Raw genomic sequence first — 18,323 nt, forward strand, 5'->3', positions numbered from 1 at the left:
GGAAACGATTTGGCTTCAAAACAACTCTAAAAAGACATATGAGAACTCACACAGGAGAAAAACCTTTTAGCTGCTCTGAGTGTGGTAAAGCTTTCTCTGAGAGTGGACACATGAAGACCCACGTGATGACTCACACAGGAGGAAAAGCCTTTAGCTGCTCAGTCTGTAAGAAATCTTTTACACAGAGTGGAAATTTACAAAAACACATGAGAACTCACACAGGAGAAAAACCTTTTAGCTGCTCTAAGTGTAGTAAAGCTTTCTCTGATAGTGGACACCTGAAGAGACACATGATAACTCACACAGGAGAAAAACCTTTTTGCTGCTCTGAGTGTGGGAGAAAATTTAGTTTCATGGCACATCTGAAGAGTCACATGAGAACTCACACAGGAGAAAAACCTTTTAGCTGCTCTGAGTGTGATAAAGCTTTTACTGATAGTGGACACCTGAAGACCCACATGAGAACTCACACAGGAGAGAAGCCTTTTAGCTGCTCAGTTTGTAAGAAGTCTTTCACACAGGGTGGATATTTACAAAAACACATGGCAATAGTCCACACAGGAGAGAAAAGATTCAGCTGTTGTGTTTGTAACAAAAGATTTGCCTGGCGTTCTAATTTTAAAACACATAAATGTGTTGGTCCAATGGAAACAGAAGCTGATGGAGAGGACTGTTGAGTACCAGAACCAGCCAGGAACTCACATCCACTTTTACAACCAGAGACTGAAGACTAGACTCTTCTGACTGATGATGGTGCTGATTAGAAGAAGTTTTAGACAGCACTGAACATAGAAAACAGAATCTTATACGGGCACCAACATTTTTTTGGGGCTATTTTACAACTTATTGATAGGATTAAGTCAGCATTGATAAAGTTAATCATGAACTTACTTAACTAAGTTCCTGTAGCATTCAAGGTTCAGCTATTCAATGCTTACCTGTACAATCAAAAATTATCTTTTCACACAGCAATCGATGTGTGTGGGGTCCCACTGGGGTCAAAAATAGGCCCTCTTATTTATATAAATGACCTAGTTGGCTATCGAACCGCTAGCTATAGCCGTAAGGTCTAGCACTCACATACAAGGGATAACAATGGGTGGCATGGAATATAAAATAGCTTTATTCGCTGACAATGTTGTGCTGTTCTTAAAACAGTTAAACGCCTCTATACCAGCACTTCTAGAGCTGATTAATCAGTTTGGAAATATCTCCGGATATAAAGTGAACCCATCAAAGTCATCGTTATTGTTGCTCAACAAAAATATCTGTCGAACTACATCACATTTTTTTACCTTGAAATTAACATCCAGCTTTACATATTTGGGTATTAAAATAGCTCCCCAATTACAAAATATAATTTCTACAAACTACAATGCTCTAATGGAATCAACATCTAAAGAGCTAGAGAGATTGATACCTTTACTCATTGATAGGAAGGATAAATATACTGAAGATGAATACTTTGCCTAAATTCATGTATCTATTCCAAAATATCCCTTTTGCGCCACCTGTTGGATTGTTTTCGAAGATTAACTCATTATTTAGGAAATTTATTTGGAATAAGAAATGCCCTCGAGTTCGTCTCTCTCTTCTTTATCTTCCATTTGATACGGGAGGGTTGAAATGTCCTAACCTGTACTGCTACTATTTAGCTACACAATTGAGAAAAATATTGTTTTATTTTTCCTCTGGACATAAACCATCATGGGTGGATATGATTTTGATGATGTCTTGTGATTTTGCGCTGCCATTAAACATGTATATATACTCAGATAATTTTAAACAATTGAAAACACTCACCACGCACCCCATTGTTAGGAATATAATTAAAGTATGGTATGAAGCTAGTGAGTACATGAAAACAGCGGACTCTCTATCCCGGTTGAGCCCCATTTGGGGCAACACATTATTCAAACCAGGCACACAGGACTCAAGATTCCGGTTGTGGGCTGAAAAAGGATTAAGCAAAATTAGTGATCTTTTTGGGGAAGGAACGTTGATGTCATTTGAGCAGATATCTACTAAATATAATATTCCAAGAAAACATTTCTTTAAATATTTACAGATAAGGAGTTTTGTTCTATCTGTGCAGAACCAATTGTTAAGCTTGCCAGTACTTTCTCCCTTGGAGGAATTAATTACTAAGAAATGCACTAATAAAGGATTAATATCAGTTTTTTACAGCTGGCTTGCATCAGGGTCTACTGAATCATCTACCCCAAAACTTTAATTATGGAGGGTGGGATTGAGAGAGGAAATATCTGAGGATGAATGGAGACAAATATGTACAAACTCTGAGAAACAGTCAGCTAACGTTAGCTTAAAACTACTTCAGTATAACTGGTTGATGCAGACTTATATAACTAAATTAAATAAGTTTAATAAGAATGTGCCTGATACATGCTTTAAATGTAGAGAAGCTCAGGGAACATTTGTGCATTGTGTGACATTATTAGAGAATTTTGGGTAAAAGTGATCAATATAACAAAGATAATTATATCCGTGAATATTCCTCTAGAGGCAAAACTGATTTTGCTACACTTGGATCCAAAAATTCTTAAACTAAATAACCAACAGCGTCCATTTATAGATCAGCTATACTGCAAGCTAAAAGAATGATCGCTCTTAGCTGGAAAAGGTCTGATCCACCAGGTATCGGAGCTTGGATTAAGTCCATGGCACAGTGTATGGCCTTGGAAAAAATAACATATTTTACTAAAAACCAAATGAATGTATACAAAGAAATATGGAAGGCGTTTATTTACTACATTAAAAACAACAATATTGGTCACTTTTTACAGGAGGTGTAACTAGGAAGTAGGGCTATTCATTAATAGATTGGATTGTTTATTTATTTTCCTTTCTGTTATAGTGTCTTGCTAGAAAATGTAAATTTCGTGTGTAAAGTATAGTAATGTATATTTGGTTTCTGGGTACCTGGCGATATTTGTTGTGTAATTAGATCCATTCTGGTTTGATACCTTTGTATTTTTTTTTAAAGTGAAGAGAGCATTGTGTTCGGTTGTGTTGGGGTGGGAACTAAGTGTTAATAATGTCTCTTTGTGAACTGTCTTGAATAATCCAAAATTGAATAAACACATTGTTAAAAAAAACAATGATGGTGTCTCATACGAACTCTGTCATTCCCACCATCTGACGGTCTGAAACAAAATGGATTCTGGATCTTCTTTTACAAGCAAGAAGCAACCCTCACAAATGTTTTATATCGCACCAGGTTCAGGTTTACATTAAGAACTGAGCCTCCAAAATGTAGTTTTATGGCACTTTTTACTTCTAGGTTCATGGTGAAAATTTAAATATTAAGAGATCCATTTTTCTAGATTTTATTGATTAATATTATCTGTAGTTAGCCGACACTAGCTAGTTCTATTAGCTTACTCAGTCCCGGGATGGGAAGGACCAAACCTGAAAAGAAAACATCCTCTGTTGTGTTTGTGTACTCTTGGACGTCACTTATCACTACCATCAATATATTTAATTTAATGTTATCGATGTTGTATTGTAGCTTATATACAATTTCATTGATTCTCATTTTTACTTTGATTTGTTTTCTTCATATTTAATAATGTTGGAGTGAGCCTGAGTTTTGATCGGCCAACGACTGCTTCTTTGTATTTTTGTGCACATGACGGAAATAAAGTGAATAAATGAATAACTTGGGAGAGAAGTATGTTTGTGAGATAGATAGATAAATAGATAGATAGATCATACATTGCACTTAGACTAAGTTTTAGAAACATTTTTTGATTTTATATAATAATTATTGGTCTAATATAAACATAAACATTAACTTTAGCTTTAGACAAATGACAAACTGTTAACATCTCACATTTACACTTACGGTCTTTTATTTTGAAGCTCAGCAGCTGATCGCCACCGGAAGCTGTAGTCCTGACTGCGGCTAACTTCCCCCTCGGACCAAGATGGCGTCTCTCAGAAAGCAGTGTTAGCAGAGGGTCTTTGTTGTGTTAGAAAGGGGTAAAATGTGTAAAGTCCAGATGCTGAGAGCGTTGGTGGAGCAGCGACTAACTGCGGCTGCTGAAGAGATATTTGGGCTGTTTGAAAGAACGATAGCAGAGTACGAGGAGGAACTTTGTCGTTCAAAAGAGGAGAACGAGCGACAACGGGAACTACTGGACGCTGTTTTCAACCCTCAGCTCCGGGTCCACAGAGCAGGTTAGTCCATTAAACCTTCAGCTGGTCTTTCTCTCCTTCCTGGGCTCTCTTCTCTCAGCGACGATATGACGATAGGACGGATGGAAATAAGCATTTATTCAGAACATCTGTTGGAATCTTCGCTCTTTAACAGGCCGTCGCCACCCACCAGACTCCATGTAAATAATCACTACTTTTATCATCGTAAAACACACTTCATTCAAGGTGGACAGAAACTAAATAAAACTACCAAAAGCCGTCTTGGTTCATCTTTCCACTGTTCCACCAATCACCACTCTGGTCTGGTTGGAATAAACTCTTAATTCACCCATTTACATGTGGAGATATGCTGCTCTATACACGCTAAAAGTAGTGATTATTTACATGGAGTCTGGTGGAGATATGCTGCTCTATACACGCTAAAAGTAGTGATTATTTACATGGAGTCTGGTGGAGATATGCTGCTCTATACACGCTAAAAGTAGTGATTATTTACATGGAGTCTGGTGGAGATATGCTGCTCTATACACGCTAAAAGTAGTGATTATTTACATGGAGTCTGGTGATGGTGATTTCGGGGATGTTTTCTAGATAAACGAACGTCAACAGTAACGTTTTGTTTTAGCAACAGTTTGCTTTTTTGCAATCAGATTTACAGTACAGGCCAAAAGTTTGGACCCACCTTCTCATTCAATGCGTCTCCTTTATCTTTATTACATTGTAGATTATCACTGAATGCATCAGAACTATGAATGAACACGTGTGGAATTATGTACTTAACAACTGAAAACGTCTTTAATTCTAGTTTCTTCAAAATTAGGGTTAATTAGTGGAATGACTCAAATCTTTGGTTTCAACCGCCGTGTCTTTGTGCGACGGACAAAAGTGGACCAGATGGATTCTACATGCCTGGTTCCCACTGTGAAGCATGGAGCAGGAGGCGTGATGGGGGGGGGGGCTTTGCTGGTGACACAGTTGGGGATGTATTCCAAATAGAAGGCATACTGAACCAGCTCGGTTGCTGCAGTCTTTGCCAGGCTGCTGGACATTGCTGCCACCCTAATCCACGGAAAACTGCTGGGCGATTAAAAAAACATAAGGACAAGGATAAGTTAGTAACAAGCATTTCTGGGACATGGATACACACAGATCTGTGTGCATCCATGTCTTAGAAATACTTTCATCTAAGGAAATAGAGAGAGGACTATGGTTAATTGGTCCTCAGATCTCGGCTGGGTAAATCCAGACAGCTCGCTAGACTATCTGTCCAATCTGAGGACTATGGTTACCTGGTCCTCAGATCTCTGCAGGGTAAATCCAGACAGCTAGCTAGACTATCTGTCCAATCTGAGGACTATGGTTACCTGGTCCTCAGATCTCTGCAGGGTAAATCCAGACAGCTAGCTAGACTATCTGTCCAATCTGAGGACTATGGTTACCTGGTCCTCAGATCTCTGCAGGGTAAATCCAGACAGCTAGCTAGACTATCTGTCCAATCTGAGGACTATGGTTACCTGGTCCTCAGATCTCTGCAGGGTAAATCCAGACAGCTAGCTAGACTATCTGTCCAATCTGAGATAAACTACTTTTAGACTTACACATGTTCCACCAAAACAAGTTCCTTCTCGAGGCTATTTAGGAGCAACACCGTGGCTCCATAGAGCACTTAGCACCGCCCACGATGATTGTGATTGGTTTAAAGAAATGCCAATAATCCAGAGCATGGTTTGCCCCCAATTGCTTAAATTGTTTGACAATACGAATAAGTTGGGGTAATGTATACTGTTCTTATATGCCGTTTTTCTAGTGTCAATGACTAGGTGAAGGAGTTGGAGGTGAAGTGGCATCTCTTCAGCTACGTACGGAGACTTGAACCAGCGACCCTCCGGTTCCCAACCCAACTCCCTACGTACTGAGCTACTGCCACCCCTAGTCCTAGTTCCTAGTCCCAGTTTTTCTCAATGTGTGTTTCCCTGTTTCGTGCAGATGTGCAGCAGCTTTTTGGGGTTAAAGAAGAGGTTCCTCCTGAGCAGCAGGAGTATAGATCCAATGTGGACCAGCAGCAGCCAGAGCCCCCCACACACATTGAAGAGGAGCAGGAGGAACTGTGGAGCAGTCAGGAGGGAGAGCAGCTTCAAGGGCTGGAGGAGGCTGATATCACCAAGTTTCCTTTCACGCCTGTCCCTCTGAAGAGTGAAGATGATGAAGAGGAAGGTAGGAACAACGTTGACGTATTTATAAAACATGTTTCTAGGGGAAGAGGGAAACACTGCAGAAGTCTAGAGCCGCCCCCTCTGAGTGAATAAGTCGACTAATCAGTTGTTGTATGAAGTTGTATTGATGTCTAAACTGTCATCACTGCATGACGCTCATCTTTTGTCCGCTAAACTTAAATGTAACCGTCTCTAAGAGGACTGTCCCCTCCCGGTGCTCAGTACCCGGCGTCATGGGACCAGCCGGTGGTTGCTTATTTCATGTGGTATCATACGAACAAAGAATGCGTTGTCCAATCTGTGTGTGTGTTTGTGTGTGCGAAGGTACACTCTATAGGTTTCCAACAACTAAGACAGTTGGGTCTAAGTCAATCTGATAATGATCTCAAGGCAAATGTCCAAAAAAATGACCATGTTTACAATTAGGAATTAAAAGTCCACTCTCTGATTTGTGATGTTGGAGAGTTGTCAGCTTTATGTTGTTTTCCATCCCCAAAAACATGTTGTCCCGGTAATCAGTTGGAGGTGGTAAAGGTACCATGGAGAAGAAAATAATCAGTGGTAGTATGTCCATCTTAACTGTTGACACCTGAGCTTTGTAGTTATTTTGGGAGGTAAGACCATCGATCAAGATCAGGTTCAATTAATTTATAGATGTCCTGGACGTTTTTATGTTACTGTACTGCAATTTATATGGTTGGAGAATATAAACAAACCATATGGTCCAGGGGTAACTGCAACCTCCTCTTCCTCTCTGTCATCTTCATCTGCCTCCTCCTGATTACTCTCTGTCCCTCACTCTGAATCTGCATCTTCCTCTTCCTCCCTCACAGTCAATTCTCCCTTTCCCTTTTCTCCTTCAATTATTTCTTCTTCTGTGGTTTTCTCCTGCTCTGACCCCCCTGGTCTCACCAGTTTACTGCTTGGCTGGCTTTTACCCTGCAGCTAATATCTCCAGCTACTCTGGCGTGCAAAAGCTGTGGTTATCCTCGTATTCCATGACACTGTCGGGCCCGGGATTTAATAAGTAGTCTAACAAACATAACATCAGAAGAGATTCATTACATGCACACAACAGTTATGTTTAGACTAGTCTTCTTAATCCTGTTGTTTGTTGATTTCCCAGTTTGACCGTACAGGATGTCTCCTGGTTTAGTTTGTTCATCCTGACGGTGCCGGTTGGGGGTGTGATGTACAGTGGCAATTATAGTCACAGGGTGTAGTAGGGCCCTGCATGACGTAGCAGATTGTAGCAGGTAGGGCTGCAAAATTAATCAAATTTTAATCAAGGTCACGATTTTGGCTTCCCACGATCAAATTTGCGTGATAAATGCTGCATTTCATAGAGTACTGAGTTTTTTTGCAAAGCCAATCTACTGCTCCGTAAACAACTGTCTGACCATGAGCCAGTCAGATGTGTTCCTGCACCGCGCAGCTTAGTTTCTAGTCCTCACAGAGGACTGGGAGGGAAACTAGTTAGTGCTAGTTAGTGTCTGTTAGCTCACAGGTTTACCAGTTTACCAGTAAACGCTACATTTTGTTCCGTCTGTTTTTCAGACAACAGCAGTGACCAGTGGTAGTTGGTGCTAGTTAGTGTCTGTTAGCTAACAGCAGGGCTGCCAACTCTCACGCATTGGCCGTGAGACACACGCATTTGACTGGTTTCACACGCGCACACGCCACACCCCCGATTTCTCACGCTGAAGTGTCAGCCCGGTCGGTCAAATTTCTGAAAGATGAGTTTATCTATGTTTTTACCTGTTGAGCCACTCGTGATCGACTAGTTGTGCTTTCAGAGACTGTGAGGTGTTCAAGAGCGCTCCCTGTCGGTGGAAATTTCAAATTGTCGCAAAATGAGAAAAACATTTTCACGAGCCATCCCAGGTGCATTTCCCCGGCTTCAGCCTTCAGCTCTGAGTATCACAGATACTCAGAGCTTCGTCGCTTCGTGACCTCTCTCTCTGTAAAGATAGAGGTGAGCAGCGCGGCTGGTAGTGGAGCAACTTCAGTTCATTGTAGTGGACTCGCTCTGCTGGGGGGCAGTGACGCGTTGCATCCGTAGACCTCCGATAATGAGCAGCGTACGGACACCTCTAAACTCTGTCAGAGACCAGAGACCCAAATGGGCCTCTGCGTCTGTCAGACGGTCTGAATGAGATCCACCATATCAGCGGAGCAATGACTATATTACACCATATACTATATTATACTATATATACTATATTACACCATATACTATATTATACTATATATAGCTACTATATTACAACTCTCCAAATCTCTGACAACAGAGATGGGAGGAGTTATATTTGGAATGTGCACAAAGTTGTAAACATGAGCAGAAATCTGGTGAAACACATCTGAGCTATACTATATATACTATAATATATACACTATACTATATATACTATACTATATATATATATATATATATATATATATATATATATATATATACACGATACTGCAACGTTGGGCCACTATTGTGCATCTCTAACCTCTGCATCTCTAAATGTAACTGTAAATAATTAATTTGATGTTTTTTAAAATGAACAAATAGTCTTTATTTTCACAAAAAAGTAAAAACAGTAAGTGGGGCCAGAGGATGACAGCCAAACATTACTGAACATTGGCACAAAGGTTAAAGGATTAGAACTTATGTAACTCATTGGTTCTCATTCTTTAGAATTTCAGTGGTCTTAGTTGATCCCTCATCATTAATTTAACTTTGGGTTCCTGGTCCCTACACCAGGGACTCCTGGACCTGTTCCCCACAGACCCAGATCTTCTCAGCTGTTGCTGACATATGCTACTGTCTCTTCATGTGGTTCATTATGTTTGGCACATTGTGTGGGTCAGTTCTTATATCATAAGAAGTTAATAATGTAAATGCTGAATGCCCTAAAACCTGTTGATACTACAACAATGCAAAGGCTCCTAACCATACAGTTTTGCACATATCATGTAAGACTTGATTTCTCCATTCTTTTTGCAAAAAAACTCTCCAGAAAGTGCCATTTAATGGTTTATTTTTCAATTTTTTTTCCTGGGGGAGCATACCCCCAGACCCCCCCAGGGAGAGCCCCATCCCCCCACATATAACAAATCCCAATTTAAACCCTAAAGGATAAAGACCCAGAGAAATTGCTTTGTACGCAGCAAAATATGGGTTGGCCCCCCCAAATCTCACTCCAAGGTTTTTGGAAAAGTTGGCAGCCCTGTAACAGGGCTCTAGTGTGCTAGTTAGCGTCTGTTAGCTCACAGGGCTCTAGGGTGCTAGTTAGCGTCTGTTAGCTCACAGGGCTCTAGGGTGCTAGTTACTGTCTGTTAGCTTACAGGGCTCTAGGGTGCTAGTTAGCGTCTGTTAGCTCACAGGGCTCTAGGGTGCTAGTTAGCGTCTGTTAGCTCACAGGGCTCTAGGGTGCTAGTTAGCGTCTGTTAGCTCACAGGGCTCTAGAGCGCGAGTAATATTTTTCCTCTGGGTCGCATCCGCTGCATCTCCACAAACAAAGCAGTGTTGTTTATATGGATATGATTTAAATTTTGCGTTACATGACCCATTTCTTCTGGAAAGCCGTGCCTGTGTTTGGATGTCTCCTTTGCTCTCCGCGCAGCCCTAGTAGCAGGGCGGAGAGCGGGGGCCCGGGGACAGCTGCAACCACGATTAAGGTGCCACCCTAATTCAAAGAAACTTCTGGGCGATAAAAAACACAAGGACTCTGGGGATTAAGCTCCCTAGAGCTAAGTTAGTAACAAACAAGCATTTCTGGGACATGGATGCTCACAGAGGGAAAGAGAGGAGAAAAGAGCTCAGTGTGTCAAAGGAAGTCCCCCTTCAGTCTAAATAATCTATTACAGTATAAGTAAAAGCGGGTGTAAGGCGGACCTGAGCAAGATCTTTAAGGGTTGGTAGATGACTCTGACGACTAGAAAGAGAAGCCAGTGGGCTGGGCGAGGTAGACGCCGCCACTCCTCACTCCCTAACTAGAAGCTTTATCAAAGAGGAGAGTTTAGTGGTGACAGTGTCTGCCCCCTGGACCCAGACCGGAAGCTGGTTCCACAGGAGAGGAGCCTGATAGCTGAAGGCTCTGGTCCTTGGACCCAGACCAGAAGCTGGTTCCACAGGATAGCAGCCTGATAGCTGAAGGCTCTGGCTCCCGTTCTACTTTTAGGAACCACAAGTAGTTCTGTATTCTGGGAGCGTAGTGCTCTATTGGGACAATAAGGCACTAAGTGCCCTTCAGTATATTTTCCCATAAACTTTACATGTCAAAAAAGAAAAGTTTACATGCCATTGGATAATTCTTTTGGGGGTACATCAACTAACAGTCTGTTAAACTTAAATGGTCCTTGTTCGAACCATCTTGTTTTAAATTGCACATATTGAACGCGAGCAGACCCATGGGACCGCGCCCATGTCGCCCTGCACTGCGGGCTCATGACGGTTCTCCTGAGCTCCTGTAGCTTTAAATATATAACGCCTGTAATTCATCATGTTTATTATCTAATGATTAGGGCTGTAACGATATGGAAAATAAATCCAAAATCACGACACTCTGCTCCATGAACCTGTGTGCAGAGTGAGAAGGCAGAATTGCGACACACCCCTTCCATCTCCCAGAGTTATCTTTCCCGTCAAGATGCAATGCTACAACATCTTTAAATCAACAATTAGTATAGGTGCTTAGTTGATGCGTTATTTCTGTTTTGTCAGGTAAATTTAGCCAACTGTAAGGACGGCTTAAAACAAAAGGGGGGCACCGGTAAAGCTAACGGAGGTGTAACGTTACGACTGGGCGCTGTTCTGACTCGGGTGCCTGGGTCTGTTTGCCGACGGTTCAGTAAACTGCCGTTAGCGTCCTTAGCACCAGAGTTAAGGGCTGACCAAAATGGCTGCTGGCTGCTGGGGGCTGACTGGATGTGTCTCCGGGGCTGTTTTCAGGGGTGTGCTAGCTAGCTAAATTACCATAAGATTAGTTGTCTATCTATTAGGGATGAACGAGTACAGCATTATCTGTATCTCTATCTGTACTAGGACTGGGCGGGGCCTAACCCGGAAGTGGACAGGATTTAACCCGGAAGTGGGTCGGGTTGTCTTGAACTGGGCGGGGCTTTAACCGGTTTGCTATTTTAAAGCAAGAAAGTTTCATAACTCAAAAAAAAAATGGTTAGAGCCATGCTTTCATCTTCAGTAGACTTGACTACTATAACGGGGTCTTTACAGGTCTCCCTAAAAAAATCTATCGGACTGCTGCAGCTGATTCAGTCCTCAGTAAGACCAACAGACTGGATTACATCCCTCCAGTCCTCAGTAAGACCAAGAGACTGGATCACATCACTCCAGTTCTGAAATCTTTACACTGGCTTCCTGTGCCCCAAAGAATTGATTTCAAAGTACTTTTGCTAGTTTATAAATCACTAAACGGTTTAGGTCCAAAATACATTTCTGATCTACTACTACACTATGACCCCCCCAGACCTCTCAGGTCATCTGGGACAGGTCTACTTTCTGTCCCCAGAGTCAGAACTAAACAGGGTGAAGTAGCTTTCAGTTTCTATGCTCCTCATATCTGGAATAAACTCCCAGAAACCTGCAGGTCCGCTGCTACTCTCAGTTCTTTTAAATCAAGGCTGAAGACCTTTCTTTTGGATGTTGTCTTTCTTTAAATGATGTTCATTTCCTTAATTTTTAATTTCTTATGCTGAACTGTAACTTTTATTCTTGTGTTTTTATCTTTTTATTTTATTTTTATTTTTACTGTTTTTTAATAGATTTTGTGTTACTGAGAACCCCAAAAAATCAAAACGAATCAAGGTTTGTATCGAATTGTGGGTCAAAAATCGTGATACAAACCAAACCCTGGGTTTGGTGTATCCTTACAGCCCTAGTAATGATACATCAGAGCGCTGTAGGCTGGAAAGCCTGTAATCTGGACGCAATGTTACAAAACATCTCTGTTACCAAACTGCCAGGGCTAGCTATCTTCAGTGGAAGCTAGAATGAACGGGGCTTTGGGTCAAAACGCTGTATCTGTTCTCCTAATACATCCTTAGAGTTATAACCCTAACGCTTTACAGCTTGAGCACTCTGGAAGTTAGTATGCAGATGCACATAGTCCCGGTTTCCTCATTGTGTATTTCTCACTTTCCTACAGATGTGCAGCAGCTGTTGGTGGTTAAAGAAGAGGTTCCCCCTGAGCAGCAGGAGTGTAGCTCCAGTGTGGACCAGCAGGAGCCAGAAGCCCCCCCACACATTAAAGAGGAACAGGAGGAACTGTGGAGCAGTCAGGAGGGAGAGCAGCTTCAAGGGCTGGAGGAGGCTGATATCACCAAGTTCCCATTCACTCCTGTCCCTGTGAAGAGTGAAGATGATGAAGAGGAAGCTCAGTCCTCACAGCTTCATCAAAGACAAACTCAACACATGGAAACAGAAGCTGATGGAGAGGACTGTGGAGAACCAGAACTAGCTAGGAACTCACATCCACTTTTACAACTAGAGACTGAACCTGAGACTTATGTCAGTGCTGATTGGAAGGAGACCAGAGAACCTCAGTCAGCTTTGAACTCTCTGAAACATGATTCACAATGTAAGAAACCATTCAGCTGCTCTGAGTGTGAGAGAAGATTTGGCCGCAAGTCATATCTGAAGAGCCACATGATGACTCACACAGGAGAAAAACCTTATAGCTGCTCAGTCTGTAAGAAATCTTTTACACGAAGAGGAAGTTTACGGTCACACATGGTAGTCCACACAGGAGAGAAAAGATTCAGCTGCTCTGAGTGTGGGAGAAGATTTGGCTTAAAGTCAACTCTGAAGATCCACATGAGAACTCACACAGGAGAGAAACCTTTCAGCTGCTCAGTCTGTCAGGAATCTTTTACACAGAGTGGACATTTACAAAACCACATGAGAAATCACACAGGAGAGAAACCTTTCAGCTGTTCAGTCTGTAAGAAATCTTTTAAACAGAGGGGAAATTTACGGTCACACATGGTAGTCCACACAGGAAAGAAAAGATTCAGCTGCTCTAAGTGTAAGAGAGGATTTGGCAACAAGTCATCTCTGAAGAGACACATGAAAACTCACCCAGTAGAGAAACCTTTTAGCTGCTCAGTCTGTAATAAATCTTTTACTCAGCGAGGAGGTTTACGAAGTCACATGAGAAGCCACACAGGAGAGAAACCTTTCAGCTGTTCAGTTTGTAAGAAATGTTTTAGACAAAATGGACATTTACAGACACACATGGCAGTCCACACAGGACAGACAAGATTCAGCTGCATTGTTTGTAACAAAAGATTTACCTGGCAATCTCATCTCAAAAGACATAAATGTGTTGGTCAGATGAAAACAGAAGCTGATGGAGAGGACTGTGGAGGACCAGAACCAGTCAGGAACTCACATCCACTTTTACAACCAGAGACTGAAGACCAGACTGGAGACTCTGCTGAACCTGGGACTGATGACAGTGCTGATTGGAAGGAGACCAGAGAACCTCGGTCAGCTTTAAACTCTCTGAAACATGATTCAAGATGTAAGAAAACATTCAGCTGTTCTAAGTGTGGAAAAAGATTTGACAACAAGTCAGATCTGAAGAGACACATGATGACTCACACAGGAGAGAAACCTTTCAGCTGCTCAGTCTGTAAGAATTCTTTTACACGGATTGGACATTTACGGAGACACATGGTAGTCCACAAAGGAGAGAAAAGATTCAGCTGCAGTGTTTGTAAAAGAAGATTTGCCCAGCAAAATCGTGTCAAAACACATAATTGTGTTGGTCAGATGTAACCAGAAGCTGATGGAGAGGACTGTGGAGGACCAAAACCAGCCAGGACCTCACATCCATTTTTACAACCAGAGACTGGATCTTGTCATCTTGTCAATCTTTATACATCTAGATACAAGACATTATATTGTTTGGTAGGAAAAGTAGACTCTAATTTCAAATATTTTGTTAGATATTGTTTTATCTTGTAATGTCTGTCATATCATCAATTAAGGGTGACACAATTTAGGCCCAGAGTCTCAGAGAGGAGACTTTGGCTGAATCCCATTCCTTCCCCTTACCCCTACCCCTTACCCCTTCCCCTAGCTTTTGCGCGTTCACGCGGGACCTAGTGCTGGTCCAATCCCTATTACAAGCTAGGGGTAGGGGATAGACCAAGGGCTGTATAGCCCTTGGGACCTAGTGTGGACGCGACCTCACTAGAAAACACACAGGCAGTGTGTGGCTGCTGCATCAACCAGAGAGACACATAAATGTAAGTGCTTTCGGCTTAAATAGTTGATTTAAAAGTTACGACAGTCTTGTTTTGTGGTCTATGCAGTCCTGTACATGTGTACTTGCAACCATGTTCCTAACTGAAACTTTTTAAAAATCGCTAGCTTGCAATGCTAACGCTAATCGCTAACGCTAATCGCTAACGCTAACGTTGAACAGTCCCACATATTTCTGCCTTGAATGGACTGTATACATCGCATAGATTGTATAGCTAGATATATATTAATATTAACGGTCTACGATACATCGCTACGTGCTTCACATATACCGTCCTGTCTCACACAGGAGGAGACAGGAGGAGACAGCAGCACGACACGACACAGCAGCCGATCCAGTTTGGGGCTGAAAACGCAGACGTTTCCTAAATCCTGTGTTCATGTTGTACCCATTCATTATTGCATTGGTACTGTATTATTGTAATAATCTGTAATTAATTCCTGTTCATTGTTCATGCACTTGTATATTGTCGTTGGTTTTGATACGGGACACTGATGATATGTGTGTGGGGGGGGGGGGGTACTGGCCAACATGCATCAGACTGGTCTGAATATCAGAACAGCTGTAGTTAATTTGTTTGTGGTCTTGTTTGTATTTTTTAGTTTTACACATTTGAAGCCTTTTTATGTGTGCGACATGTTAGTTATGGTTCTAATAGTTGATAATGGTTCTGTAACATCATTTTATGTAACGTTTTTGCCGGTTATGTTCAATTTATCACCAATAAAGACAGATTTTTGTCAACAAAATGTTTTTGTGAACATCAATGACATTCAAAATGGTGATAACTAAAACAGATATACAACACACCATGTATACATGGTGTATATGTATGTATACAGGGTGTATATGTATGTATACAGGGTGTATATGTATACACATTTGTATTGCAAACAGACCTAAGTACTACACAGATAAGAACATCTGCCTCTGCACTACCAAAGTGAACCTAAAATAACTACAAAATATTTAAATACATATGACACTGTTGTCCAAACCCACACAATCAACAGACAGAGACGGCATCTTGGAGGTTTGTGATCAATACTGTATGGTGATGTCACCAAGTGGTGTCCCATTTCATAGGGGTATGTTTTCACCCCTACCCCTTACCCCTTGGTTTCAAGGGCCAAGGGGTAGGGGTAAGGGCCAAGGGGTAGGGGTAAGACGGAGAAATGGGATTCAGCCTAAATCTCTGTCAGGGTTTTGGAGGGTCGGGACTTTTCCCGTTGGGCCGGTAGTGTCTCGATACCCTGGGTCCACCTGGGTCCCAGACCTGCGGCCTCCTCGCTCTCGTGAGATTAGGCTCGTTGGAGATGAGCCAGGTCTGCGTAGAATTGATCACCGGCCGATGCATGCTGGGTAGATTTGTGTCTGAATTGATCCAAATTCGCTCTGATGCCATGCACATGTGGGCAACGATGACCTCACGAGATCGCGGCGGCCAGATGGAGTCACGGGTAAATTCCTGACTACGTTTGTTGTAATCAACTAAGAAACATTATTAAAGTAACAATTTTGCCGTTCATGTAGTTTGCTCATTCCTGATGTTATGGTTGTGTTGTTCCATATTAACGTGGCTACTCTGATGAAACCTGCCTCAGCGACGCAGCCGTTTCTGCGACTAACGGCAGGACCTCCTGAGGAGGGATAACAAGGATCTGCACACAACAAGAACTAGAATACAAACATAAACCTGTTACTCTTTCCAAGACTCTTAATTTTATTTTCTATATTGTTTTCACACTTGTTGCATGCTGGGTAGATTTGTGTCCGACTTGATCCCGACTCGCTCTGATGTCATGCACACGTGGCAAACGATGATCTCACGAGAGCATGGGGGGCGCTGTTTTGAGACCAGGCGGCACAGTTGCTTTTCACCGACTGCAAGAGCCAGGCGGACCCAGAGCATGCTGGGAAACGTCTGCCTCTCACTGATTTAACATCTGATTGGTTCACAATTGATTGAACATGATGACGTTTTATATAAACCTTTTATTGTTTTTGAATCGGAGGGATTTTAATTGCTATTTGTCTGATTTAAAGACTTATTCTGTCCAGAACACATGTTGTGACTGATAGAGACATTTAGAAGTCAGAGAGACTAGATCTGATCAGATCACGGATCATCTACAGTCTGTTAATTAAAATCAGCATCAGGTCTCATGTAGAGGTCTTTGCCAGCTACTCTCTCATAATTAAAACAACTGGAGACTGTGTACAAGCTGATATGTGGGTCTGATTATATTTTATTAAATCGGAATCGCACCACAGTGTTTTTTTCACTTCCTGTACAGTATGAAGGCGGCTGGAAACTGTCCGACTTTACCACAGCTTTTTGCCGCCTGCTCTCGACTTCTTTACAGGCGAGGCGGGCCTAATATCGTCGCCTGTAGACGTGTGCATGACGTCGGAGCAAGTTGGGATCGAGTCGGACACAAATCTACCCAGCATGCAACGGGCGGTGATCGTCCGCGCAGACCGGCTCATCTCAATCGAGCCTACTGGAACATTTCCGGACTTCTATTCTGAAGCTTTAGAACTAAACTGCACCGGAAGCTGCTACTAACTTCCCCCTCTGACCAAGATGGCGTCTCATATGGCGTTTGAAGGAAGCAACAAAAATCACCGATGGAAAAAACAGGAGTTTGGGAATTCCTCCGGAGCTCAGACGTCGACATGACGACACCAAAGGGTGAGTTAAGTTTCCTGGTAACGTTAGCTAACATTTGCATGTGTTCGGGGCCCCGGTCAGTATTTACTATACGCTAGCATTATATAAAGTACATGAACTTTAGCAACATGATTACACACCAACATGTCTGCTGTGGACTGTTTGTGTTTCAGAGCATTCACGCTTTGTAAAATCACCGCCGCAGACCGTCTGGTGGGCGATGTCCGACCGGTGAGATCTCTGGTTCTGGTTCTGACCTACTGGACTTCATATAATCTTTATGAGAGTCACGGAGAGGCTTATGACATCGACTGGGATGCATCTGGGCCAGCAGAGCCGGGGGGGGGACACAGGGTGCAAAGGAAGAAGACCGGGATGTACGGGAGGGTTTGATGCGCTACTAAAGACACATGATGACTCACACAGGAGAAAAACTTTTCACCTGCTCAGTCTGTAAGAAATCTTTTAGACTGAGTGGAAGTTTACGGTCACACATGGTAGTCCACACAGGAGAGAAAAGATTCAGCTGCAGTGTTTGTAAGAAGAGATTTTCCTGGTGTTCTGATGTCAAAAGACATAAATGTGTTGGTCAGATGGAAACAGAAGCTGATGGAGAGGACTGTGGAGGACCAGAACCAGCCAGGAACTCACATCCACTTTTACAACCAGAGACTGTAGACCAGACTGGAGACTCTTTTGATCCCGAGACTAGTGACATGGAATTATGTTTGTGGCTTTAAGTCCAATCAAAACTTCTCAAGTATCAAACAAAAATCTTTATATATGAACATCTAGATAGAAGACTTTATATTGTGTGGTAGGAAAAAGTACACTCTTATTTTAATTATTTTCTTAAATATTGTTTTATATTGTAAAGTCTACAGTCCCTCCAGGATTTTGCAGTCTTTTTCTGAGATTGTTGCGCCCCAAAATGGCTGACGTTGCAGGAGCTTTTGTAAAAGATTGCAATAAAAGTTG

General features: G+C 42.2%; 2 protein-coding genes and 1 long non-coding RNA gene across 9 annotated transcripts in view; 2 read left to right on the forward strand and 1 right to left on the reverse strand.

The window, feature by feature from the left end:
• LOC116677118 (golgin subfamily A member 6-like protein 22) overlaps positions 1-18,323 on the forward strand; it is a 72,282-nt gene that overhangs the window by 37,551 nt on the left and 16,408 nt on the right. Inside the window, exon 8 of the mRNA XM_032507811.1 lies at positions 12,546-12,837. Coding sequence (XP_032363702.1) covers positions 12,546-12,837 — 292 coding nt within the window. The remainder of the gene's footprint in view (positions 1-12,545; positions 12,838-18,323) is intronic.
• Positions 222-17,962, reverse strand: LOC116677122 (uncharacterized). The gene is made up of 3 exons (XR_004328931.1): positions 17,788-17,962; positions 13,325-13,415; positions 222-315 (listed from the first exon to the last, which is right to left on the reverse strand). It is a non-coding gene; the product is annotated as an uncharacterized LOC116677122 (long non-coding RNA).
• LOC116677117 (gastrula zinc finger protein XlCGF57.1) overlaps positions 3,953-18,323 on the forward strand; it is a 53,066-nt gene continuing 38,695 nt past the window's right edge. Inside the window, exons 1-2 of one of the 7 annotated variants that reach the window (XM_032507801.1) lie at positions 3,953-4,200; positions 6,166-6,393. In XM_032507801.1, coding sequence (XP_032363692.1) covers positions 4,008-4,200; positions 6,166-6,393 — 421 coding nt within the window. In that variant the 5' untranslated portion in view covers positions 3,953-4,007. Of the gene's footprint in view, positions 4,201-6,165; positions 6,394-12,855; positions 13,925-18,323 lie in introns of those variants that run through there. The other 6 variants (XM_032507803.1, XM_032507800.1, XM_032507799.1 and 3 more) reach the window with 6 other exon arrangements.

This window comes from Etheostoma spectabile, unplaced genomic scaffold (assembly GCF_008692095.1).
Source record: "Etheostoma spectabile isolate EspeVRDwgs_2016 unplaced genomic scaffold, UIUC_Espe_1.0 scaffold00004397, whole genome shotgun sequence".
Taxonomy (NCBI): domain Eukaryota; kingdom Metazoa; phylum Chordata; class Actinopteri; order Perciformes; family Percidae; genus Etheostoma; species Etheostoma spectabile.